The sequence below is a fragment of the Astatotilapia calliptera genome, chromosome 22, assembly GCF_964374335.1.
Source record: "Astatotilapia calliptera chromosome 22, fAstCal68.1, whole genome shotgun sequence".
NCBI lineage: Eukaryota > Metazoa > Chordata > Actinopteri > Cichliformes > Cichlidae > Astatotilapia > Astatotilapia calliptera.
Window position 1 is genome coordinate 6,893,056 of NC_137442.1, and position 27,096 is coordinate 6,920,151.

A 27,096-nucleotide genomic window follows, 5' to 3' on the forward strand; every position below is an offset into this window, starting at 1 on the left:
GGGACTGGGGGATGGGTGGTGTGTATATATATTTATATGTGTGTGTGTGTGTGTGTGTGTGTGTGTGTGTGTGTGTGTGTGTGTGTGTGTGTGTGTGTCTGATGGACCGAAGGGGGGGTGAGGTTCATTAAGTCTGACCAGCAGAGCTTTTGGCCAGCGCAGCAGCAGCAGGCCTTTTGTCCGAGGGTTTGGACACACACACATACACACACACACATGCACGCACGCACACAGATGGATGGACTGATGGATATTACCCCTCTTTCCCTTTGTAATTTACAACCCCCTCAGAAGCTCCATCATTTAGCCGATGGTGTGTTTGACTAATGTCTGGCAGATGTTCTAACGCTACTGGCCAACTATTGTCACTGGGCTGGGGTCAGTTCTCGTCTAATTCAGGAAATGGAGATTCTTGTGCGCTCAGAAACTATAAATCTTCCACCATGAAAAGGCTCATCCCTTCCAGGCTCTGCAGTTATTACATTAGTTTCATTTTACACTTTAACTGCATGCAGGGCCACCAACCCCGTACTCTGCATGTCAGCCTTCGCACACAGCTCGGCCAGACCTGAACTTGAGAAAATTGGCATGTAGCCCTCAAGTTAATTCCATAAATTATGTTTTTGTTGTGTTTTCTTGTAGCTTCGATTATTTTCATGGACCAGCTGCACTTCAAACAGACCATGAATGCAGTAAAGATGATCCTCAAGGGCAGTGTAGTTCTTATGCAGTGCTAGCTGATGTGCTCTTATCAAGTCGATATTCATGCTGTAGATGGAAAATCAACAGAAACAACAAACATCCTCTTGTGTCAAATGGAAATCATAATGTAATGTTCTATGTCCTTTTGATAACACGGTGCATTTGCGATGCTACTGCTAAAAGGAAAATGTGATGTTGTTCAGCCGTGTTTCATGGTCACAATTATCGCCATTTTGTTTATGATGATAGCGATTTGGTGCTGTTTAAAAAAAAAACAAAAAACAAAAAAAAACAACCAAACTTTTATCACAAATCTCAGTTGTACAGGAAGCGAGCACAAAGTTAGCATAAGTCAAGCTAATAATCTAATAATATATAATATTAATATGAGAGAGAGAGAGAATGTGAACGTGTGCACAAAAACCTTTGCATACATGCAAAAGACCTGTTGGACTGGGCAATGAGCATTGTTAGTCCTGACACAGCTTTATTTAGATGTCTGTATCTGTCTGTTAGCAGGATGCACAGTGCTGCAGTTTAACACCATATATTCAGATTCATGCCATGTAACTATCATGAGGTCTGAACTAGTGCGAGCACCATAGCAGCTTTTAGGGTAAAGTGGGTAGGATGCTCATATAGACCCAAAAACATCACATTCAGTTGACATCAGATTAATGGAAAGAAATGCAAGTCTGAAAGGGGCTTTTAATTGTGTTTTAATTGTGTCTCCCATTTGGTTTTAAGCAGAAACCAGACCGTGTGTTTTTAGAGCCTTCTATCGCAAAATAACTGCCTGTCTTAGCTGAAAATATGCAATGAGGTTGACAAGAGTGATAAAAAAAAAACCTCTTCTGGGCAAAAATTGAGCTGCAGCTAAAGCTGGTTACGGTGTTCAACAACAATATTCAGCAGACAGTTCTGTTATAAGTTCATCCAACCTAGTATCACAGCAAAACGTACAATAGACACACCGGTCCAACAGGTCCATTTCTCACTTTAACTCTCCAAAGCATGAAATGGGCACACATGGAAAGTTGCTCTAATCTTTAGTAGCAGAAGAGAGAGAGAAAGTGAAAATAATCACGGGAAAGCATTTAAAAGGACTTTATTAACACATTTACATGTAGTTACATTTTAGCCACCTAGCTTAATCGTTTCTATACTGAAATGTTCTTCAGATCTTTCTTGGTCACTAGTGACTTTTGGGTTTTAAATATATTATCTCCCCCTGCTGGTACTTGAACTTCTGCATGCAGATGTTTGATGCTTTTTCTCTCCAAAGTGTGAAATGGACACGGAGGACCGGTGCACCTATAACGCGCTTTGCTGTGATATCAGGTTGGTTTGTCAGTACATGTGACATACATTGTATATCTCTTAATGTACTGTTATGTAAAATAATCTGCAAAAGGCATGTTTAAAAGCCCTTTATAGGTTTTTTTTGTAACTTTTCAGGCTCTGTCTCGACTGATTTGGGTGCCATTTTCACTCCAGAAAATATTCTGTCAGCATCCAGTCAGTCTCAGAAAGGGTTCGGGGAAATTCTGACACCAGTGCTGATCCCGCAGTCGCTGAGCCTGTCAAGAATTTTTGGTTTTCTCAAGAATGAGTTTCTGGATTCTTGAAACAGAATGCATCATGTGAAAAAAGGGTGGAGTGTAGGGAGTAAAGTGGCACTTTGAGCTGAAGGGATTTTTAAGGAGCTGTGGTTTTCTTTTTGTCTACTGCCAGAGTAGATATTTTCATGCGACAAAAAGCTTTTTTTCTTATTTTGTGACAAACAATATAAGTTTCACCTGGGCGAAAACGGTAGAATTAAAGTTGGATCAATTCACTGGTGGGTTATAACTTAACTGATTGCGGTTCTTTCACAGAAATAGTGTTGACACGGTGATCACAATTGTACGGCCCAATTATGGGTTCTCAGTCGTGATAGTTACACTTTATACACAAAAATCTTATTTCTTTTCAATAATCTGCTCGTGCAGGAATGAATGGTGTAGCTTTAGCCCCACAAATCTGAAGTTTGTTTTCAGTTTAGTGTGGATATAGTGTACATTTCTGCATGTGTAGCATCTTGCATGCCAAGATAAAACTCTTCATGCCTCCTATCAGGCGGAGTGACAGAAAAAGCGCTCGCCAAAGAGTGAATATTTTGACATGTAACAGATGCTGATAGACAGCCTGCACCATCACTGAACGAGCTTAAATATAACACCAGAATCAAAGCGGAGAACACACGTAGTCCTCCGCAGCTTTTGTGTGCGTCAATCTCTGATATCAGAGAAGTAAAATCCTACTGTCAGTCTCCGGAGATGTTAAAATGCGATGTTTCACAATCATATCAAGTTAGTTTTGAACTTCCTGCAAGTTGTCGCCTGTCAAATGCCTCGTGGTACCAAACCATCCCACAGGCCGCTGTCTGATTCCCGCTACACACACGGACAGTGTTTCTGGAGACCCAGGGATAGTGGTTACTATGGGGATAAGGGGAGAAAGAGAGAGTTGGAGAGAGGGAGGTAGGCTGTGGTTTTGAGGTGTAAAGCATCATAAATAATGGAGGCTGCACCTCACATTGAAATGCAAAGGCTGGAGCTTGGGCCTGAGCAGAGGTAATGCTGGCTTTTTGAAATTTATTTTTCATAAGCGCGATCCCCCAGCCCCCCAATCATACACCCACTGCTTCATATAACCATGGCAACTCTACAACCACCCCACCCCTTATAGAAAACATACTTTAACATACGTTTGCATCCCAAATTTCATCAAGTCTGCCTCTATAGAATGTATTTTATTGGATTCAGTCATTCATCAGTCGTACGTCAGAAGCAATATCAAAGTGAGGCTAGTTACTGAGGCATCCTGATAGTGATATATCAAAATATTTCATCTCTTTTTTTTCCCTTGGTGGAATAAAAATGTGAAGCAGTAATAACATCTGCATATTATTTATGTGCTACGGGTATTAAAAAGCTCCACTCCGTATTTAAAGCTCGAGTTCTTTGAATTGATTTGGTCTTCTGAGTTGAGACAAAGATTTCTGCACTTTTGATCGCTCCTCAAGTCTGTCTGTGTGAGGGAGACGGAAAGAGGAGAGTGAACAGGCTCCTTGTGTGTGCGTGCGTGTGTGTGTGCGTGTGCACGTGTCTTGAGCGTGCACGCTGCTTTGTGTTGCATTATGTCCACAGTAACATGCCAACGTCAGCTGAAGAAAAAGAAGGCAGACATTCAGCCAGAATGTGGATGAGACTCCTAACCATGTATGACTGACTGAGGCCATTCATATGTAGCCGTCTGTGTGTGTGTGTGTGTGTGTGTGTGTGTGTGTGTGTGTGTGTGTGTGTGTGTGTGTGTGTGTGTGTGTGAAGAGAGAATGTGAAACAAGGAGAAATATGTCCACCACAGTGGTTTTTCAGCAAACAACCACAGTTTGTTTTAATTCGTTATCAGTTATCGGTTCTAGTCATATCTTTCAAACATCACTGAGTGTTCGTGTGAATGCAGGGCTGTTGTGTTGTGTTGCATTTTTTTTTCACATTTTAGGATTTTACCGCCATCCTTGAGTTCCTAGAGTTCAAAACATAAACATTTTACAGTGTGGAAAACCCAAAATGCATCACAACACAACACCCAATGCATTCTCACACCAAAGTCTCAATTACTGCTGTTCTGTTAGAATTAGAATTAGAATTAGAATTCAACTTTATTGTCATTGCACATGCACAGGTACAGGGCAACGAAATGCAGTTTGCATCCATCCAGAAGTGCTTTAGTGATATAGATATATTACAATATATATTAGCAATTAGAGCAGGGCGATATGGCCAAAAATATTTATCACGATATATATTTGAAAATTTGCGATAACGATATAACCGACGATATAATTGATGCGAGACAAAATACAACTCCACAACATTACTAGCGCAAAAAGACAACCTTCCATTTATTTTCACTTAAACAAGAAGCTGGTTTTTATGTACATTAAAGCTTTATAAAAATATAACAGTGCAAATGCAAATTCCTTGCTGAAAGTTTAACCAAAAGGCATTTCCAGTAGAAATGGGCTGACATATCCTGAGCATAACCATGTATAATATCCACTGAAGTTAAAAAGAGGTGCTTTGCAACATTAAACTGCAGTGTGCAGTACGCATTTTTCGGACCATAAGGTGCACGGGATTATAAGGCACATTAAGCGAAACAAAGCAGTCAGATAAATCAAACTTTATTAAACTCATTCTTCTTGCTTCCTCCACTTCTGTACCATTGATTCATTAATGTTGAATTCTCTGGCAGCTGCTCTATTCCCATGTTGCTGCAGTATATTAATGACTAACCTCGTATTGTGGATGGATTATCTCAGTTGTTCTCCTGACTGAAGTTTGGTCCGTTTACAGCATCCTGCCATGCGATTGCATTTGTCTCTAACCATGAAGAACCTTCACGTTAACTTTTATAAGTGGAAAAGTGTTAGTGTTCGTCCTCCAGCTTCACTGTTTATGTTATGCTAACATAGCTGTGTCGCTAGCGATCACGTAGCACATCATTATATACCAGCTAGCCCAACTTCAGTAACCCTACAAACGTCACTGCTGTTTAGTTTCCCGTCTTCATTTATGTTGGAAGTGATAGCAGAGCTGTACGTTTGATTTTTTTCAGAAATCTCTCAGTCAGAACATGCTATATCATGCTTAGGTAACTAGCGAAACTAGCGAGCTAACTTCCGCTAGCTTCCTGCTAACTTCTAACTCCGTTAAATGTAATAACTTTTGTTTTCATGGATGCCTGGAAGTTAAACTTCATAGTTACACCTGGTAAAGCAGCAATGCTGATCGTTTTATTAAAGATGAAAGAATTTAGACAGTTTTTAACTCTAAGTGATGCTGCAGTGTTGTTTGACCTGAAGCATACGGAGTTTAGGACCCAGATTACTCCCAGATTTAAGAGCATCTTAGTCCGACAAATATGACAATAACAACGGCCGCTTGCATGTTCTGCAAAAAAATGTGCTTTGTTGTGTATCTGATGGACAAACACCAAACCAGTTCCACATCACGGAAGTTGCACCATTTTTACAAACCAATTCTGGTTCATCTGTTTCACTCAACAATCGGCCATGTGCGTATGAAAACAAAGGCACTGCGCACGCGCGTTTTACTCCCATTCTATCGCGATATTTCATTTTCCTATCGTTGCCTAACATTATACCGGTATTACCGTGAACAGTATAATATGGCCCAGCCCTATTAGCAATAATATAGATATGTAAGTATATTACAGAAATGGGTCTATTATGGTATGTTATAATGTACACGGTATGAAGTATGTTGTGAATATTCTATAACTATAGGTATGTACAGGCTGTAGTGAGTACAAGCTATGTACAGGCTATGAACAGGATATAAATATGAAAAACTATACAGAATATGAAATAAATAACTTTACAGAATCTGAGATATACAGTTATACAGAAATGGGAACTATGCAAGTTGTAAACAGTTGTAGGGTTAAGAATTATCGTATGTACAGAATGATTATTTACAGAGCTATACAGTAGTGCAGTTAAGATAAGTGAGATATGTGGATAATTTCTACAGAGGCTATATAAAGTGCTAGTGTTGTCATTACACATCTACACAACGTGTGCATTGATGCACTGACTGCAGCAGTAGTGGTTATTTATTTAAACACCAACAAAGAAGACAGTTCGTGATCCATTTAGGTGTTTGTTTCTCTGTATCACACTTAGATTTTAATCGCTGGTTATGGTTAGTAAACAGCTGCCATTATTCGGGAGCTATTTTTGGGTGTGGATTTTTGAATCCAGCACTTGTACTTGTGGACACAAGGATGTGCGTTCGTTTTCAGGTTTAGACACCAAAAACTACTTGCTTTGCTCTGAGTTTGGGTTGTTTTTAGAATATTATCCACTCTATTTGAATGTAGCATCAAAATGTCCTTCATAAGTCTCTGTAAGTGGAGACTTATAAAGTGTCACCAGTCTCACTTTTGCCATAGGCTGGTTCCTCACGGCTCCGACACAGAAGGACACCTGTGTGAGACAGCACAGCTTAGACTAAACATCAGTATTTGAAGCCCTGGGAATCGCAATGAACCAGATGTCGTGGTGACCTCGTGGTTTAGCATGCTCACCATGTCATCAGGTCTTTTCTCCCTCTCCTCACTCGCCTGTTTCTGTCACGTCTCTGCTGTACTGTATTTAATAAAGAAAAGGCATTTAATAACTGAAAGTTTTCAGCGATTAGATATAATTGTTTTTAGGTCATTTCCAAAAGTCTTGGTTCAAGAGAAGAGAATCTAATGTATTAGTTCAACAGGATAACGCTGTTCTCTCATGCTTTTGCACCTTTCAACAATCTTTCAACACCCTTCAGTGCCTGAAAGACTGGAGGCCTACCCTGAGCTATAAGAGCAACACTTTACTGTTTGTGTCAGCGAAGAAGAAAACAGTATGCCAATTGTTCTCATCTGGTGTCCCGTACCACCTGATGCTCTTATAAACGCTTAAATCTTAGTTTGAAAAAGAAATCTAATGTTTTGCATTATTAAAGAAATCATTGTTGTAAAGTTTTGCAAGCTGGGAGAAAGGTGTTCAAGCCACATTCCCATTTTAGATTTTACATGCATAATAAAGGCGGACGTGGCGTGAATCACTGCAACACTTGCAGTGTGTTGCAGCATGATTCACCAGCAAACCCACAAAAACTATAATCTCCAAAGTGCAAAAGTTTAGTTCTTATTTTGTCGAGCTTGCAGGAACATTTTATATGTTTTTTACATCCACCGGGTTGGCTGTTTTTAAACTCAGGCCGGCGTTGTTTTCCACCTGCCTCTGTCTTGTCTCTTAGCAGCATCTGTGTTAAGAAGCTTTCAGAAAGGTGTCGGGCTGTTCTGTATAATCAACATAGCAATCAGCGCCACTCTCCCCGACATACACACACACACACACACACACACACACACACACACACACACACACACATGGAGCGCACTGAGGCTAGCTGGCGTCAGGCCAGAGCATCAATAAAGCTAGTGTGAGTTTGAGAGCCATTTAAGGACCATTTCGCCCCAGACCTACAATCCTCCATACTGCTCACTACAGCACCTTGGTGACCATCAGGCTGACCCTGTGGAAGAAGAGATAGAAGAGAGAAGCGGAGAGTGGGAATGAATGGGCAGAGGCAGGACTGAAGAGAGGGGCAAATTGTGATGGAGAAATTGTGAATGAAAGTGGGAGTGAAAGAAGAGAGGCTGCAAAATTGCTGAGAGAGGGAATTAGGAAATAATGGAGGGAGAGTTAAGGAAAGTGATGGTGAGGGAGACTGAGAGACAAAGAGCAGCTCGGGTTTTAACCAATATAATAAAAAATAAATAAAAAATGCTCAAGAAATATTTTACACCTGGCTATAGTGTTAGATCAGCTTCTCAAACTTTTTGAGGATTCCTAATGCTTCTTCAACAAAGCTGCGTCTGTATAAATCACTTTAAGTAATTATATGTGAAAGCAAAGTGTTTCACAATAAAGCCAAAAAGCGCATAAAAAATTGGAAGTCCTGCTCAGTGAGAGAACATTTCAAAAGCAAAAAGGAAAGAAAGAAACAAGGGGTGAAGAGTGAAAACATCCTAAAACTTTTAAAACTAATAACATTAGACAATCATTTCACTAGTTTCTGCTGATCCAAAGATAACTTGCAATTCTTGTGTTGTTTGATGTAAATTTCCCCCTGATAGAGTTATTACATCTCAGTATTACAGTGCAGTTTTATCATTTATAGCAAAGTTTGTTTTGAGGACTATAGATCATTAAATCCCGGGGCTTTGCAGGCTTTACTTTGACAAGTACTATATTAGGACATTTTTCATTTTGCTAACCTTCTTGGATGCGAGTTGATTGCAGTTGTTTAGAGAGTGTTGGAAAAATACAGAAGTCAGGTCATCTTCAGTCATTTTCTTTTATCCAAGGAGGCCTGACCCTCTGCTGCAGATCTGCAGTTTCTGGGAGTCCTTGTAATGTTTCTATTTTTGCTTTTTTTCTTATTGTTTCTAGTTTAGCATTAAGATTTTGTCTTTAGCTTAGCTTTGACTTTAGGTTGCTGTTAACCATTAATGTAGTTGTGATTTACTTTTATGATGCACAGTTTCTTTTACCACATTTTAGCATTTCTGTTCTTAGTCCTTTCTTTGTTGTCTAAGTGAGACAGGTGTTTTAGGTGTCTTTGATCCAGATGTGGTTTCCTGGTAATGTAATATTCACAGACACACAGACACAAACACAGGGCTCTGAGGATCTTTAGTTTCACTGCTTTTGTTCCATCATTTTCCTTCATCCTGGACTCTCACCTTCATCGGCATCCCTCCATCACAAGCCCTTCCCGCTCCTCCGGTTTTGCTGCCATCTTAAATCCGACCATCACAAGTACACTTGTACTTATTGATCTCCTTACGCTCACTTCCTCAAATAGATTACATGCCAAGTCATCAAATGCCCACCCGTCATTTTCATTAACACTTTTACTATCTCTCTGTTAGATCCATCGACCTCATCCCTCACCGTGAGATTTCTTGCCAGTCATCTGCTCTCTGCCACCTCTCCCTCTCACTCCTCCCTCATCTTGCTTTAATTCATTTTCTCTTTTTATCTCCTCGTAATACTAATTTTTTCATCTGTCGCGTCTCTCCTGAATCCCTCACCGGTTCGACTGTCTCCAGCTATCCCTCTTTCCTTTGCCCTACATCCCTCTCTCCCTCCCTCCTTTCCTCCCTCACTATTGATCCAGCCATAGTTTTCTGTCTTCTCTGAGCTGGCTGGCTGGCTTTAATCAATATAGATAATTGTCTGCTTTCTCTTCATGCCAAACACGCTGTTTTTTCTCAATGAATCCAGGTCTTTCCCCTGCGCTACCCGCCTGCCCCTCCTTCCTTTCCTCCGCGCGGGAATCCCTCCGTTAATGACAGGAGATAACCTGCTTTCCTTACCGATTTTCTTTTTACTTCCCCCCTTCTATCCCTCTCCCCCCCTCTCATTCCCTTGTTCATTGATTACCGTGAGATATCACCCCGTGTGCCCCGTCAACAGATGTAAACACACCGGGCCACGTGGCTCGCCTCTGTGTACAAACGCACGCTGCTGTGCAAATATTCAGATTTACAAATGCGCTCCAACTTAGACCAACACACGGCCACCGACGGCAACGAGAGACATCCTGAAATTATGCAGCCACAGCAGCCACAAGTGACCAATAATGTGCTTCTGAACCAATGAAGTGGCATTATTCCATTTACAAGTCATTAAGAAGATTAAAAAAAGATTTTTCCACAGCTCTTTGTCTGATATAAATTAGTGCTCATAACAGTTTCATGACAATAATATTGGAAATATACTTTTGAAGCATCAGAAGGATTAATTCCAGTCCAGCCAGCACAGTCAAAACCACATAAACATTAGGTGGTTTTTATAGATTATAGATCATAATTCCTCAAGCAACCAAGATAACGATGCAGTGCAGACGTGATCTTTTTTAAGGGATATTTGTGTTAAGCATAATATACTTTTTTCTTCATTTATGACAGATAATCTAAAATATTCTAATATATGCGTTTGTTTTTTAAATAATTTTTAAGCTAAAAGAAGTTGAGCCATTTTTATCGTCACTTTGGTCAGTGATGTATCTGCAGCCGTGAATCTTTCTACTCTGAGTCTGTTGTTAGCCTTGGATCACTGCAACACAGATAGCAACACACGACTTTCCATCATCATTCCCAGAATAATGGGCAACTTTCTGTAAAGAACTGTGAAAATTTATATGACAGCTAGATTGACAAGTTCATACTAGGATGCATGTTTTTAATTAAAACTATCACAGCGGTTTGTGTAAATATATATGAGTGGAGCTGTAAATGACACCGCTTGGTCATTTGAAGGTGAAGTGAGCAGCGCTCATTTCAGGCGATCAGTCGGTTCGTGCAGATGTGTCAGCTCCAACGTCCTGTTTTTCTTCTCACACGTCTCTGCTCTGATATGTGAATCTATTTCTATCTAACTCAGGATTCACCAAAATATGTCCAATTATTGCACCAAAAAATGTGTTGATAATTAATGTGTTACGGTCATCAAGACTGTTAAACTCAGAAATAAAATGACTCTTTAATATAACTTTAATAATGAAATAATTTCCAAGGTTCGTTTGTAGGATGTTTTAATTATGTAGTTGTAAAACAGCTGGTGCAAACATGCATTAAATATTCTCGTACACCACTGAGGTGTCATGCATGCCAGAACTGTCCCCACCAAAGGGTCCAATTCAGCCCAGTTTCTGCTCCATAAAGTGGTAAAACTACAAAACTAGTTGCTTACTGATTTTTGTTCCTGGTGTGAGACGGACTGTCAGTGTGCTACAAAAGAAACAGTTTGAATTCTAAAACTTCTTGTTTACCTACACGTCTCTGCATGTAACGGCTGTTCTTACAGATCCACTGTGACGTGGAAACGGCATGCTCTCTGAATATGGAAAAACTTGACATTGCTGAAATTCATGAATTTTCTACTTATTTTTCTGAAAGCGTCTGAGACCGTTAAGCATCCTTAAATGTGAAAATGTGACAGTTTTCAACAAGAACTTCTTTAAGCTTATCAGAGAAGTGAAACATTTAGAAGATGCATTTTATTTGTTTTTCCTCCAAACTGGACACAGTAACTAAAACTAGTTATTTTGACTATGTTGACATTGTTTTATGTCTGTAAGTATCTGCAGTTTGTTAAGTTAAACTGCTTGAATGGTTTGATTTTCATTAGGTAGTCTGATTACATTTTCCTAGGATCTTTTTTTAGTTGATTTGTGGAGATAAACTAATAAGGGTAAGACTTAAATGCTATCCTACTCTGAACAAATTGTGGAAAAATAAAAAGTATAAGAGCTCAAACAAGGGTTCATATGATCACTCTTTAGTGATTACATCTCTCTGTGTAGAAAGATTAACCTATAAAACCTGGAAAACACATCAGTCCTTTTTTTCCACTCAGCTGTTTGTGGTGAAACCAGACCTGTGCAAAAAAATGGAAAAAAAAGCAACCATCAGAAACGTACACAATACAGCCGCTCCCTAACAGCATGGAGCCCTGGCATCCACACAATTAGACACTATAGGGGGGTATGGCAAGGCCAAGCTATAATTACATAGCACTATGAAGCCGATGGTTGTGAGGGGACGGTGGAAGCAAAGGGTAGCGTGTTCTCTGTACTACACTGCATTGTGACATGAGCTGCCGCATTGAAAGCAGGCCTTGCAATAGTGCTTCATTAGTATGAATAGAGAGGTGAGAACTTTGAGCATGTGAATATAAATACTGTTGATACGTGTGGCGGGAGGGGTGCTATGCAAGGTCACATGGTTAATAAAGCAAACAAACGTGTTTAAATGCACACAGAGGTGCTTTAACAAAGAGGAAAAGTAGGACTGGATGCAAAAAGGAAATCTGCATCGTATGTTTAAGCCTCTAAAAAACAAAAGATAAAGGCCGAGGAACGAAAAGCAGAAAGGAAAACTATTACACAGAACACAAACAAGGCTGTGTCCCATAACGAGGTTCATTCAATAACATAAACACGGATGATCGTTGGCATTAAGACGGGAAAATAAAAGAAATCGTCGAGCGCAGAGGAGAAGAGGAAGCGGCGTGCACTTTTCCTTATCTCGCGCTCACTCGCTGCCTGCTCTGTAACTTTGCTCACCACTGAGAGACCGACTCCAACCGCAGCTTTTTCGGCCATTTTGAGCTTGATGTGTACAGCACGTTTGTGCACGTGCGCGCCTGTGTGTGTGTGCGAGCGTGTGTGTGTGTTTGTCTATACGTGTACATGTGCGCTTTGTGTCTGTGTGTGGAAGTGTGCTGGTGCAGAGAGAATGGACCCTTATCCAATTTGTACTGGTCAGTAGTGTGAAATGGTGGTAGGTCAGTCAGCCAGGCAGGGTTTGTGTGTGTGTGTGAGTGTGAGAGTGTGTGTGTGTGTGTTTGTTTGTTTGTGTGTGTATATTTAGGAAAGAATGGTCTGAATTGCAAAAAACACTGGTGGAGGTCCAGCATGTGCCGGCGAGCTTTCATCTCTGAAACCAGGGTGCGCACACACACACACAACACGCACATACAAATAAAGGAGATGATTATAGCACACATAATGAGAAAATACGTATTGTAAGGCATGTTGTTGTAGTGAAAAGTAAATGGCATCATGCTGGCATCCCTTTTGTGTGGTACAATCTCAGTGACACACACACACACATATACACACACACACACATTCCACCCACGGCACAAAAAAAAAAAAAAGACTTTTCCATTAAATTGGTCGTTATTGTATAGTCGACCCCCTATGGATCTGATCCATATGACGACACAGACACACACGCATGCACCTATCCTCTCTATGGTTGTTTCAATTATCTCTGCTCTGGAAGCCTGTAATCGCGCGCGCGTCAGTGCGTGTGCGCGGGTTTGCTGCCTCGCTGATGTGATTATTTTCGGCATTTTTAAAAAAAATTCCGTCTCTACTTTCAGGCGTTGCAGCAATTATCAAAGCTGATTTAAGGAATTTTAATTTGAAATAATTCCCTTTTTCGCTTTAATAAAATATTTTTGCCTATAAAATAGTGAAACTGATGTGTTAGGCAGGGAAATAAAAAGTTTTTCACCTGAAAGAAGCAACCTTGGTATACGGTGAGCTGTTATTGTCTTTTTGTTGTCGCCGTTGCTGTTTTCTAAAGAGTTAAAGTCTGAATGAAATGTAAAAAGAAAAAGAAATCGCCTCATTTATGACATATCCTCAGAAAAATAAAACAAAGTGAAGAAGAGCGTTTCCAGACCTGCGTTAACGCCAAAGAAGATCCCTCGTGATCTGGTCAAACAGCAGGGCAGCAGGTGATTTGCAGTGCCTGAAAAAGGTTACAGAGTGCACATACAAACTCGTATAGCGCGCATAAAGCATACACTCACACACACTTGATGACTCACAGTGGCTTAGCAGGACTGCGGTCATTGTCTACATCTGTAATTGTGTGTGTTTTTGTACATATATATATGTATGTGTGTGTGTGTGTGTGTGTGTCAATGTGTCATTTGGTGAGTGAACATAAGTGGGTCTGGGGCGGTCTGTTGATGGAAGGAGTGTAAAAATAGAGAGATAACAGCCACTCTGCAGAGAAAGAGTTGAAGGAGGAGAGGGGGTCAGAACACGGTGGCCTTGAGCACCCATTTTTCCCCTCCAGCCGTCCATCCGACCACCTCTCTCTCTTCCTCCCTCTCTCCATGGCTGGCACGCCGATTCGTTCAGCCCACCTCAACAAAATGGAATTTGTTAAGTGGAAGGAGGCGACGGTGGCCAGGAGGTTACAGATCTGGGCGATTGACCGTCCCCAATCCCAAACCCCAAATCTGTGGAAAAGCCTCGAAGGAAAACATTTGATTTGTTGATCATTGATCTCTCTCTTTTTTTCTTTTTTTTATCGCTGCTGCTGCTGATGATGATGTTTTTACACTGTCACTACAGATCTTCATCCTTTCTTCATTATAAACTATAAAAACAACATCTGCTGGACAAGATTTTTAAAAAAATCCTAATACTTTAAAAAGGAGTTAGTTTTTGTACACTCGTGTTAACTAATCTTGTGGGTTTTATCCTCTTCCTTGACCTGCTGTTGATTAAATTCCACTTTATGCTTTCTGGACAAAAGTCGGCGCCAAATTTTTTTTTGTTAAAGTAAATTATTCATGACAGATAACAATTTTTGCATATAGAAAACTTTCATTGTGTTGTGCCAAAGTTGAGAATTCTCTGTTGTACTTTCTGCTCATCACTTACAGAAAAAAGATGAAAGTCAGGATTTAAAAAATTCATCATTTTTCAGGCCAATCTATCGGTTTTTGTGTCCCTTGATGTTTAAGGTGTTGACGTTGACCGTGAACTCCAGCATTTCTGGTGTGAGTCAGGTCGGTGACCTTTGTTTCCTGTTTTCCTCACTGATTTCCTGTCATCTCTCTTTAATATCATGATCCATTAAAGCCTTAAAATATCCGGAAAAATAATCACGCTGCGATCGTTCTGTTTCTGTTTGGGATTATATTTCATTTAATGCTTAAATGATTTTAAAAAAGGAAAGTAAACTAGATATTTTCAGTATTTTAGGAGCTGTAACTCTGTGTAGGCTCCTTTCGATTTAACGCCCAGCTGCTCCAGCATCCAAATGTAAACTGCGGCTGCAGCTGCTTGTGATGAATCTGTATAACTGTGACTAAAAAAGGGAGTCATCTGCCCCCTTGTCTGTCCAACAGCCCTGTGCCCCTGGAAACACTGGGAAGGTGGGCGCACAGTAAGAGGGCATGGGGGGGGGGGCAAATCATACCACTCGACTTCCCCTCCTCCTTCGCCCCCTTCCATCCCGTACCTCCATCCCCAGGGGTGATTTCAGAACCTGCATCCCCATCCCATCTTATCCTTAAATTCGGAATCTGCCCGGAGCATCCTGATCCCTGCCTGCTGGAACTGAGGATGGTCACGCTCCCAGATTAGGGATTTCTGATGCAACTCCGGTCAGGACAGCAGCTCAGCCCTGCAGCTTGGGATTGTGTTTGGGCAAAGTGTGTGTTTGTGTGTGTGCCTCTTCATGTGAGGTGCTGCTACATGTGAGCGTATTCGTGTGAGTGTTGCTGCTCCAGGCGAATGCGTTTCACCTCTGCTTGTGGAAAGTCTTCGTGTTTTCATTCACTCTCATTTACACTCCGTTCTCGGCGCGAGGCTTTCCGTGTTGTTTGGGTGCGTTGATGTTGCATGCAAGTAAATAAAAGCCACCGCGCTTCGTCTCTTGACCTCTCAAAACAAGAAAAGGAGAACGCATTTTTAAAAGTGAAGGGGTGGGGGGGGGGGGGGAGAAAGAAGAGGGAAGGGTGTGTTTGGCTGGTGTGAGGTGAGGAGGGGGGCTGAAGGCAGGAATCGGCGGCCTCTGCGAAGGGGCCTCCAGCGTGCGCGGGTCTGGCTACCCCCTCTGCGGGGCCCCGATCGATACAAACTCAGAGCAATAAAGCTTTCCCCCTGTCATCTCCACAGAATACAAAGCAGACCGGGGAAGGGAAGGGTGGGGAGCAAGGGATGGGGTGCTGGGGAGGGAGAGGAGCTGTTCCGCTAGCCACACCAATTTCCTAACCCCCCTTTTCACCTCTTTCTTCTTCTTTTCTCTCCCCAATTTTCAACCCTAACCATAAACCACCTCACCCTCCTCCTTCCCATACCTTCTTCTCCTTCTTCTCCTGCCACTACTTCTTCTTCTTCTTCTCCCTCTCCGTCCACAGCCGATTCGACTGACGCACTGCCTGTATTTTATAATTAATGCTGTTTGAATAAATACGCTTAATAATTCATCGTTGTTATTTAAGGAGCGATTGATGGATTGACTGAGAGAAAGTGTAAGAGAGAAACAGAGCAAAGATCATATCTGGGGAAAAGGACAGAGAGGAAACGACTGCAGCACCGTGCGATGAGCGAGAGAGAGAGAGGGGTTTAAATAGAGGGGGGAAGGTGCTGTTAACTGAGAATGGGGATGGGGTGATGGTCATAGACGAAGGGGGAAGGGAGTAGAGGTATTACACTGAGCGAGAGATGGATGTGTCGATGGAGAGAAGCTCAGTGGCGAGGAAGGTGGGGGGGAAATAAGGAGAAGATGGAGGTAGGGGGGATATTTAACAGGACAGGAAAGGAGAGGACAGGAAGGGGTAAAGAGGTCAAATAAGCGCTCTGTTTAATTGGAAGCCAATTTAAGTCGGGTCCAATCGATAAACCTGTAAACCTCGCCGTCTATCGGCTCGCGGCACGCACTATAGATCACCGGGACTGCACGGCTGGAGGAGAGGATGGCGGCCTGGTTTCGGCGCACCTCGTTCAGTCACTCCTTCATCTGTTTGCACTTGTAGAGCCAGCAGACCTTTCCCTGTTTGTAAAGAAAGCAATAAGATGAGAGGTGGAATCACAATTAAAGGTGCGCGCAGTTCATCACAGTGACAAAAACAAAACGAGGGTTTTAGTGGATTTACAGGCTTTTTTTTTCTGCGCTGGGATTTTCACCCCGAATCCAAATACTCCAAACATAAATATCCCCGCGGTCACATGACAACCTCATAACTCCAAATTGAAGGATAATATGATCTTCTATGGGTGGAGAAAATTCTGCCATCCTTGGACTTATGAGATCCTTTCAGCCCCCATCGGATAAATGTGGTGGTCAAGCCGAAAACGAGACGGCAGGATTTTGGCTCGGATTCAGTGCTGAAATAGCTGTAGCACAAATAAGAATGAAAACCAGTTGATCCCGAGTCTTTGTGTCTGTATTTTAGACATATACCTGCTCCTGTTGCAGTATATTTGTTTTCTTGTAGCTGAGCTAAATTTCTAAGCATTTTAATCAACATCAAATCCAACAAATTTTGCGGGGAAGCAAAAACACATTCTCTGCATTTTAAGGAGGAATAAATACGAGTATGATTTTATTCCTGACTCTTTTCTTGTGACAAGTTTATATACAAAGATGGAGACGATGCGGTCCAGGTCAGTTTGGACGTGAAACCTGCACATTTCGCCTCCACGGCCTTTATTCGTCCTTTTTTTTTCTTCTTTCTTGCACCGTCTCATTTTTTGGTCATCTTTCTGTCCACTATGTCGGTTCATTTTGTCATCGACTGTGTTGCACACAATCTGCCCCCTCCCTCCTCATCCAATCACTCTCACACGCGTGCACGCACACACACACACACACCATCAAGGCAAGGCTGTGTATCTTTGTTAGCCCAATTGTCACTATCTTTCCCCTCCTGCTATTTCCTGTGAAGATGCTCTGTCACACTGCAGCTCACTCTGTTCCACACATCTGTTTTATAAATTTTTTTTCTGTATTTGTGCCGCACTCGCCTGTAATTTCTTTCTCTTTCATTGCCATTATCACCCATGTTTGACATTTTTTGTGTTGCTTCTTCCTCCGTTGTTGTTTCCCTTTTAATATCTACACTTAGTTATTTCTTAGCATCTCTGTCCCAGCATCCCTTCACTCACCCATTCACATGCGCCTGCTCTTTCTAGCCACAATTCCCTCTTTTTCTCTAAATTTCTCTTCAGCAGACCTCATTATTTTTTCCACTTTCAGCCATTATACCCACATCCCTACATTTTTGCTACCTGTTCATCGTGGATTTTTTTGTCATTCATTTGTCTTTACTCTCGCTTCTCGCGCGTCTTCCCTTCTGTCCCATCGCCATCGCCATCTCTCTGTTCTCACCATCACCACCCTGCAATTTTTTGTCCCTTTACTCCCGTTGTTTTCTCGCTTTGAAACCATCTCTGTCATGTCTCTCAGCCTCCCCTATTATCCACCAAAATTCCCCAAAATGTTCACCCTCTGCTTGTTGTCTTCATCCTTCTAGCTCATTTGTTTCCACCCCCCTCCAACATCCTCCTGTTCCTCCCTCATCCTCTCACCTCCATCTTTTACCCCAATGCAGGGATTCTGGAAAAGGAAGTAACACCCAGTGGCCATTTCCTCTATCACCTTGTCCTCCCTCCCTTTATTTCTCTGTTTCCATCCCTGCGTTGTGCTCCTTGGGGAGGGCAGTAATAATGGTGGAGAGAAGGAGAGAGGGAGGGCGGTGCGATTATTGTCTTGTCGGGAGTCAGAGGAATCGATCGGCACAGAAATATGTGGTGCGAGAAAGAGGTACTGTATCGGATATAATAAACACTCTGGAGACATATTCGGAAAGCGCTCGGCCTCGTGCTCGCGCTCACATACATGCATACAGCTGCACACACACCCGTGTAATCGCTCTGACTCGTGCGCGCACACATGCAAGGTGCACAGAACATCATACGAATGCAGTACTTTCCAGTTGTGCGTAAACTCAAACATGAATCACTAACAAATCTTTGTCTACACAAAACATTACTCGTTTATTCTCAGGGAGCACTGAGAAAGCAGCATCGTCACTAAATATACCTAAGGATGAATATTATCTTACAGATGAGCCTCACTAAACCTATTTTTTTTTTAAGAGAAGTCGTTGATATCACTAAAAAAATACTCAAAGTAGCTCATCTTTTGTGTTTAAATGAAATTGGAACAATAAAACGTGTTTTTAAAGCCCCCAAAAAGCCAAAAATATCCTGATTTATCTTAATCTGTTAGGATTTCCAACCAAAAACCTCAGTGATTACACAGTCTTTGCACATTACTTGTTTGGTTCTGGTTTAACCCTCTTCTTGCCTGACTGTGATAAAATGTGAACCTCACCTGGAATAAAAAAAGCACAAATAATCCTTTAATACGTACTGTTAAAGAGTAAACAGCAGTGGAGACATTAGCATGCACCACTTTGTTTGCCTTACACAAAGTCTCAGCTACAGGCAGGGAAACATGTTTATTCTTAATGATTAACACTCTCACAGGTACACACAAAACATGTGAGCTATGCACACACACGCTGCACACACATACACACATGCACGCACTGTGATCTTTCATTGCTGTTGCCTGGCAACGGGTCTATGTGTCCTGTGCTAGCAGAGCGCTGTCCAGTGGTGCCATGACCGCTGCAGCTGACCACTACTGAAGGAGAAGGGGAGGCAGGGAGGGCGGGTTACAGAGATCACGCAACAACAACAAAAAAAAGTGAGGCCGAGAATACAACACTGGGGCAAATAAGAGTTTTAATGATGCTAACATTGCACCGAGACAGAAATAATCTGTGTTTGCTGGACAGTGTTAATGTGAAAACCACTAATAATTTGTCAAAGTAGCACCTCACTGGGAAGGTAAAAAAGGAGAAGAGGCTAATACTAGGAAGCTAAGACTCTTAGCAGTACCATCCTGAAAACTAAATAAGACCTAAAATACTGAGAGATGTGCAAAAGTAGTGAAATAACAGAGAAACGTGAAGATTTTCAGTTTAATTCACTCTTCAGGTTTAGTATAAAATAGCCCGGATGCTCATCAGGCTTGTAGCGGTGTAGAATCAAGTTTTAACAATTTTTAGGGGCGTGTGTGAAAATTTGATAGAGGCTTTTTATAAAATAAGATTAATCTGTAATTTTTAAAAATTCGTGAAAGAACTTAAATTGTGTTTTTGTGATATTTCTCTAATCGTGAATGAAGTCAGAGTGAAAATGCTTAAAACTTTTTAATTCAGACAGATGCATATAGAAGTCTGTGAGATAATAACTCCACGACCTCACTTGATTTTTTTGTCTTTTTGTGGCCTCAGTCTCTGGTTTCAAGTTGAGGCTACAAAACAGGACTGATGTCATGGTGGCTCCTTCCATCTTTATATATATATGTAGTCTACGGGGTGAAGGAGGGGGTCTGGTCTGGGTGAGTGGGCTTTTGCAAACAAGATTTCCAAGATCTAACTCACCTTCAACCACAAAAATAGCTTTCACATAATCCACCAGCACGTTGAATTGTTTTGAGGAAGCTCAATAAATATTTGAGACTTTAAAGGACAGCATAGGATTGAAGATGGCGTAAGTGGGGGGTTATATTCTTAGGGAGAGGTGGGGAATGTGAGGGCAGAGACGGGATGTTAGAGATTAAATTTGACAGAGAGAGGCAGGAGGGAATGAAGGAATTAGGGTAAGGCAAACGAGTCGACGGGTTCGGACGGAGGGGGGAAGGTTAGACGAGGAAGTTCAAGTGAGATGTTGCAGCTGAGGGAGAAAAGGAAGAGGGGAAATGAAAAGAGATCAGAATAAATCAAGGTTGGACTCATTGGAGGACAAAGTAAGGTGAGGGACAAAGTGCAGGAGCAGGGATGCAAATAGGAGGCTGGAACACAGTTTGTGTTTGAGTGTCGGGGTAGCAGTAAAAGCAGCAGGCATTGCTGTGTCTTTGCACTAAAATATGATCACTGGTTATCTAAAAACAAGCATTTTCTAGTGAAATATGAGTGAGAAATCACTGTAGAGCAACATAATGTGTTTGTTTGCTGTAGGACTGGCTGAAAAATGCCCGTATTGATATTTTAAGAGTAAGTATGTTGTGAATTTAGTTTTATTTTAGCTTCACATTAAACCTGAATTCTTGTGTTTTATTCTCAGAAGAACTTGAAGAGTGTGAATCAATTATTCCAAGTTAAAACTAATCAGAAATTTGGATTTTTGTGATATTTTCCTGACTGGAAAACATATCTGGGGCCTGATCAACCACACAAAATAAATGTAAACCATAAAAGAAGTAAAATATCCTCTGTGCAGTTATTTGACCGTCTCATTTCTTTGCTTCAGTATTCAGTTCCCTAACTTTGCTGTTACAGTCCACAGCATCTCTGCAGCAGCTTCACAGCTAATATAAAGCAAAATGCATTCTCATAAAATGCAAACATCTGTGTGCTCATCCTCTGAGCTCCATTCTTTGGGTTGTGTTTGTCTTCAGCTGCATGATAGTCATTAAAATGAGACATAAAGCTATGTGTTTGCGAGAAATGTAGTCATGTATAGGCAGCACAGTAGACCGTGCTGTGATGGCAGATGTTCCTACTTTGAGTTAAAGACAGTGTATTTTTAAGAAGGATCAAAAGAAAAGAAGTAAAACTTTTATAGGAGACCTGAATTTGTACTTTTATGGTTTTGACAACAAACATGACCATTATTATGAAAGGCGGATGAACAAAAGCAGAAGAGTGGAAGCTAATCAGTGTAATCAAGAAATAAATGTTAGTTACTCCTCTAGACTTTCCATCTACAGCCATTTGCTTCTCTTGAATGTGTCAGATATCCTTTATTTGGACTTACGGCAATGCCAAGAAACCTTTCAGTTTAAGAAACAGAGCTCTAAATTTTTTATTTTTCTTATTATTTTAAACAACTTTTTTGAAGCGCTCCTGCGTCTTTATAATTTAAAAGTTGCTCGTACACGCTACCTGTGTTAAGGTTTTGTTGCAGATAATAGAAAAGTAAAGTTTAAAGAGAAAAACTTAAAGCGTGTGCGCGTGTTTGGCTGTGTGCTGCGTTCATGCTTCTGCCTCATCGGCTTCATTTGTCACGATGTAGCTGACATTACATTTTTCATCATTACAGCAGTTGCAGATTTGCTCGTTGGTGCTGCGGGTGTGTTTGTTTGGCGCTGAATGTGACGGGGGACAGGTGGAAAAGGCAGGCGCCAGGCAGCTTGTTTGTGTTTGACTGCGAGGCGGGAGGTGGCCGAGACCATGTGCCTGACCTTTGACATCCACACGCCAAACGGCAGCGGCATATACATACACACACATGAACCCACGCGCCGTCTGTCACAGGCCCCTGACAGGCGTGACCGAGGCGGGGTGGGTGGGCAAAAAGAAGGTGGAGGGAGGCAGAGGGAGAGGAGGCTGAGTGTAGGACCCCTCCAGCCATCCTGCACCCTCTCTTCCCCTCTCTCTCTCTCGGTCCTTCTTTTCTAATTCCCTGACAGTGACCCTGTGCCCCCCCCCCTCCTTTCCCGCTCACACACACACACACAGGGGCAGGCTGTCCATGTCAGCCCCACAAGACAGATACATCATCTGCCCAGTGGCCCCTCTTCCTCCCCCCTTCTGTTATTAGCACTGATAGGATGAGTAAGGAGGGATTGGGATGGGAGGGGGTCTACCTTACATCCATGCAACTGCTGTTAAACTGCCTCAGGGTGGAGGAGTGTGCTGGGGTGGTGGTCACTATAATTTGGAATGAAATTTTATTCCTAAATCCGCTAATATTGCCATTGTTACAGGAAAAACACTCAAAACCAGAGCTGGGTGGGGTAGGGTGGGGTATACATGTGCAGATTGCAGATGTAGAGACGTGTTCGTTTGTATAATGCAGTTTGGTTTAAAACATGCTCTCTGATGTGCACTGGACATCTGTGACATTTGGGGTTCAGGCTGTTTGATTTGTTGGCATACATGAGGACGAATAAGGATGGATGGTTGGTTGGGGGATGGGGGGGTTAAAAGTCTCCATGACCAAAGGGGTTAGGGCCAGTTGAGGCGTTATGAGGAGGGGGCTGATAAAATGATTTTATGGGATCCCTTTCTTCATATCCTGAGAGGATGAAGGAGCCCGGAGTGGTAACGTGCGTGTTTGAAGTGGAGTGTATTAATTTAACTCCGTGTTTGAATTAAATGGGGGCGGCGTTTTAGTGAATTGTATTTTGACACAGAGCTTTTCTGAAGGTTCGGCTGTCTTTGTCGTCGTGGTGATAGTAACAACATTACATATGGGTGTGATTAGAGAAAGCGGTGGTATTAGTAATGTTACACTTTTTAAACTGTCCAAGGTTAAATGTTGCATCAAAAAGAATTTCTCAGATATGAAATATATGAAAACAGTAAGTTTGATTAACAGTGTTGTGCTGGGCTTATTTAATCAAACGGATAAATGAAAAGGATTTTTTTAACACCATTTTTAAAGTGCCAACCTTACAAAGAAGACATTTTTCTGAATTTGTTACTGGAGGTGACATTTCTAACTAAAAACCATCTGATTCAGTTAATTGAAGATGAAATATTTCTTCATGTTTGGGGATAAATAAATTCAAGTGCACTTTTAGTTTTCTGAATGGTCCGGCTGCTCACTGACAGCAGGTCTTTGCCCCTTTAAAACACGTCTTTCTACCTCTCAGTTATTATCTACAAATGAATACAAGAGTCACTTTTTATACACCTCATTAGTGTGTGTGCTGTGCTTGTTACACTAACACACACATCTACCGGCTCCCGCAGAGGATGTCTTAGAGAGTGCTGCCCCCAACTGGGCCCTTTATGCAACTGCAGGATCTCTCCTGACTAAACACTTCCAAAGGGGTGTTTACTTGTTTTCTTAATAATGGTGGGATGATCATAATAACATAAAAATTTTGAAGACTTGTTCTTGCATCATTTCTAAAATGTAATTTAGGCAAAAAGTGACGTTCAGGTTGAATTTGATTCTAATCTACAATTTCACAAAGATCTTAAGAAATAAATACAACCCAAGAACTGTTAAACAGATATCTGTTATTAGAGTTTTTCTTTTTCTCTTTCACTCATCCTTATATTTAATCTTCTCTTTTTCAGCATTTTCTCAGCATAACCCCTGCTTCCTCCTTTTTTTCCTTGCCCTCCACCATCTTTTAGCACACTTGAAATTGTTCGTGACCCTTCAGTATAATTCCCAAAAGGCCTTCCTTTGTTTTTTAAAGTGTTCAATCATGTCCTCTCCCACACTCTCAGAGAATAATGTGGACCTTTAGGGTAAAAAGTGCTCGTCATTGGGCCGATACCCTCAAAGGTGCTGCTGTTGTACCCTTGACAGGGAGGCTTACGCTGTGTTTTGTGGCTTAGGACCAGTTTACATTACTCTAATGTAATGATGCAAAAATTGACCTTTTTGAAAAAAAATAATTTTCATTCAGCCTAGATATAGTGTAAAATCTTAGATTTTGACTGTTAAATCAATATTTGGCCTTTTTTTTTTTAACTGAACATGGTCTCCTGATATTACATTTAGATATTACAACCTCATAAAGATCCACATATTTATCTGGAGCTCATGTGATTATCCCTGGGGGGAGGGAGGGGGGTTACTTCTGAAGACTGAACCTGTAGGGACAGGAGGGAAGTTGTGTATTTAGGATATGTCTATTACACAGAGGGGAAACAATATGGTTGCGGATGTCAGCTGTGTTTTTATGTGGTGTACTTTGATTATTTTCCCTGTTGTGCTTCCTGTCAGTTGCATGAACTTTGTGCTGAAGACAAAGCAGATTTAGTGCATTGATTCACTTTAACCTCAGAGTTGGAGCTCCTGCTTACTGCCATTATCAGCATACATCCTTTCCAGTTAAACCGATGCCATAGATGAGACGGTTATTATGAAAGTCCTGAGCACAAGAGGGAATATTAATTTAAAAAGTGAAAGACAGAAGTTAAGTGCAGGGGGTGAAAGCGTGTTTTTTTTCAAGAAGGCACCGAGTGATGCTGAGTAATGTCTGGTGCTCAGGTAAGCACTTCGGGTGGCGTTGTTCTTCCTGGACCAATTACTACTGCAGTCCCAGAAGTGGCCACAAACTGAAGGAACAGCAGAGGTAGTTAGGATGATACCTGCCATGAAACGTCCCGCTTCCACCTCCTGGGTCAATAAAGTTTACATTTAAAGAGCTAAATTAGAGCATAAACAACTTTATGCTGGTGGGGCATAAAGTTGTTTTGCTTAGCAGAGATTTTGTCTTGCCTGTGTCCAGGATACAAAACAAGATGAAATGAAAGTCTCATTATTTCTGTGATTAAATGCTTTTTTTCTTCAAGCATACAACAACTTATTCTCACGCATATTTGTTGGTGCTGAGTCACCCTGGTTTGCACGCTATTCTTTCAAATTTAAAAGCTTCATGGCAGCATTTCATTTAGTTGAACTTTCACAGTTACTCTGACCTGCATAATAGCAAAAAGCACAAAAGTTCAGCCACTCCAACACAGAGGAGGCGGCTGACCTCCTGTGCAGGAAGCACCGAGTGTTCGTATCCTTTTGCTGTAAATTGGCCAGCTGGAAGAAGACTTTTGAGATCGGATGGACGTGTAATACAAGTTTTGTGTGCTTAAAGTTTTCATAATGTAATAAAAAACTGTAAAAGTGCAGGTTTTACTTTATTATTTCTTTTCACACTAAATGTGACTAAAAGGTTGAAATTCCAGGATATAAAAATAGATGTTACAACACGTTTTAGGCTGTGAGTTGTGGGTTATTGGCCTGAACTCATGAGTTCCTTCCTTGGAAATGTGTTTCGTAATTAAATGTAATATCAAATTAATGATGCAATATAGTGCTCCATGGGTCTGACACAGAAAAGCATAGCGAGCAAGCAGTAATAATTTACGTTGTGAAAACATTAAAGAAATGCAACAAAACTAAAAAGAAGACAAAATAGTGGCATTAAAACTATTCTCATTTAAAGCAAAGCAAAAAAATTAATAAGCTAAATTAAAAAGCAGCATAAGAAAATAGAGGCAACGTCAGATGGAAACATATTAGCCAAATTCCAGTCTACATGAGCTCAGCTACATTAGAAACTTCCAGATGTGTGCATGTGTCATGTCTCCCATTCCCCTGCATGCTGGGACCGTGTTATCCCCACATTGATCGTCAGCTGTGGAGGCAACATACCAGTTGAAGTGTTTTTCATGCACCTGTCTGATGGATATCTGTGTGTGTTTCCTGCAGATATCAGGATGTCCAAAGCAGGGGAGGAAAAGCCTGGAGCTGACTATCCAGGGGACAGTTCAGGTACAGCACACATACTCGTGTTCAGTCACGGCGTGGACGGTTCAGTTATCTAATCTCTTTAAACAGGCTTGAACAGGAAAGCAGCAGGCTAAAATGTTCCAGTAAATGTGCAACACACAAACACACGAGCTCACATTCTTGCTAATCGGTCATTTAAATCTCGCTCTTTGTTTCAGACTCTGACAGAAACAGCCCCGATGAGCAGGTGGGTATTTTACTTTTCTCATTAAAGATACTGAGCACGTACTCGCTGATGATGCACTTGCACTGTGCTCAACTTTTTGGGGACGTGGACTACAACAATCCTGACGCAGATGTAACTGGTTTAGGCCTCATTCCATCTTTTTGTCTCCATATTGCTGCACCATGAGAGGCGAGAGTGATTTTCAGGGCAAACTGTGTTACGATCAAATCCAAAGAAACATTTTTTATTAGCATAAATCCACTTTTTATAGATGGAGTACAGTTTTATGATATATGTCAAACTGTTCTGAGGACCCCTTCTTCACAATGGGTTACTTAACCCTGGGTGGGGGGTGTCCCTGGATGCCAAAATTATAACTTCTCTTAAAATTCTGACCAGTCTCAGCGTTTTCTTTTCTGTCAGTCTTATTAACTTGTAATAAATGGTTTAATCTGCCTCACCCATGAAAGTGGTTCGCTGGAAATATGTTGACAGAGATTACAGGATGTCATTTCTTCTGAATGTGTCATCACACTTCGGTTCTTTGATGTGCGATGCATATTTTCATTGTTTTGCTGCAGGCTCAGACAATGAAAACAAGCCCCTTCAGCCTCTCTCCTACACCAGTTGGCAACAAGGTGAGCCTGATCAGGCATGCTGTGTGTGTGCGTGTGTGCGTGCGTGCGTGTGTGGTCATTAAGTCACCATTTAAAACTCTTCTATACTGAAAATATTTCCTTATAACAAATAAATAGTTATAAATGCTGTAAAGTTTATTTTCAGTGCTTGTTTCTGTGTATTGAAAGTTACACAGTCTTAACAGGAGGAGCTTTGTGCATCTCTGGGATTATGTAATTTTGTATAAACACATATGTTTACACATGCATT

The 27,096-nt window shown here is 41.4% G+C and overlaps 1 protein-coding gene across 1 annotated transcript in view; it reads left to right on the top strand.

Moving 5' to 3' along the window:
• The window catches only part of pou2f2a (POU class 2 homeobox 2a), a 71,872-nt gene that overhangs the window by 24,644 nt on the left and 20,132 nt on the right, over positions 1–27,096 (top strand). Inside the window, exons 2-4 of the mRNA XM_026156447.2 lie at positions 25,962–26,024; positions 26,201–26,229; positions 26,790–26,846. Of these exons, the coding sequence (XP_026012232.2) occupies positions 25,962–26,024; positions 26,201–26,229; positions 26,790–26,846 (149 nt within the window). The remainder of the gene's footprint in view (positions 1–25,961; positions 26,025–26,200; positions 26,230–26,789; positions 26,847–27,096) is intronic.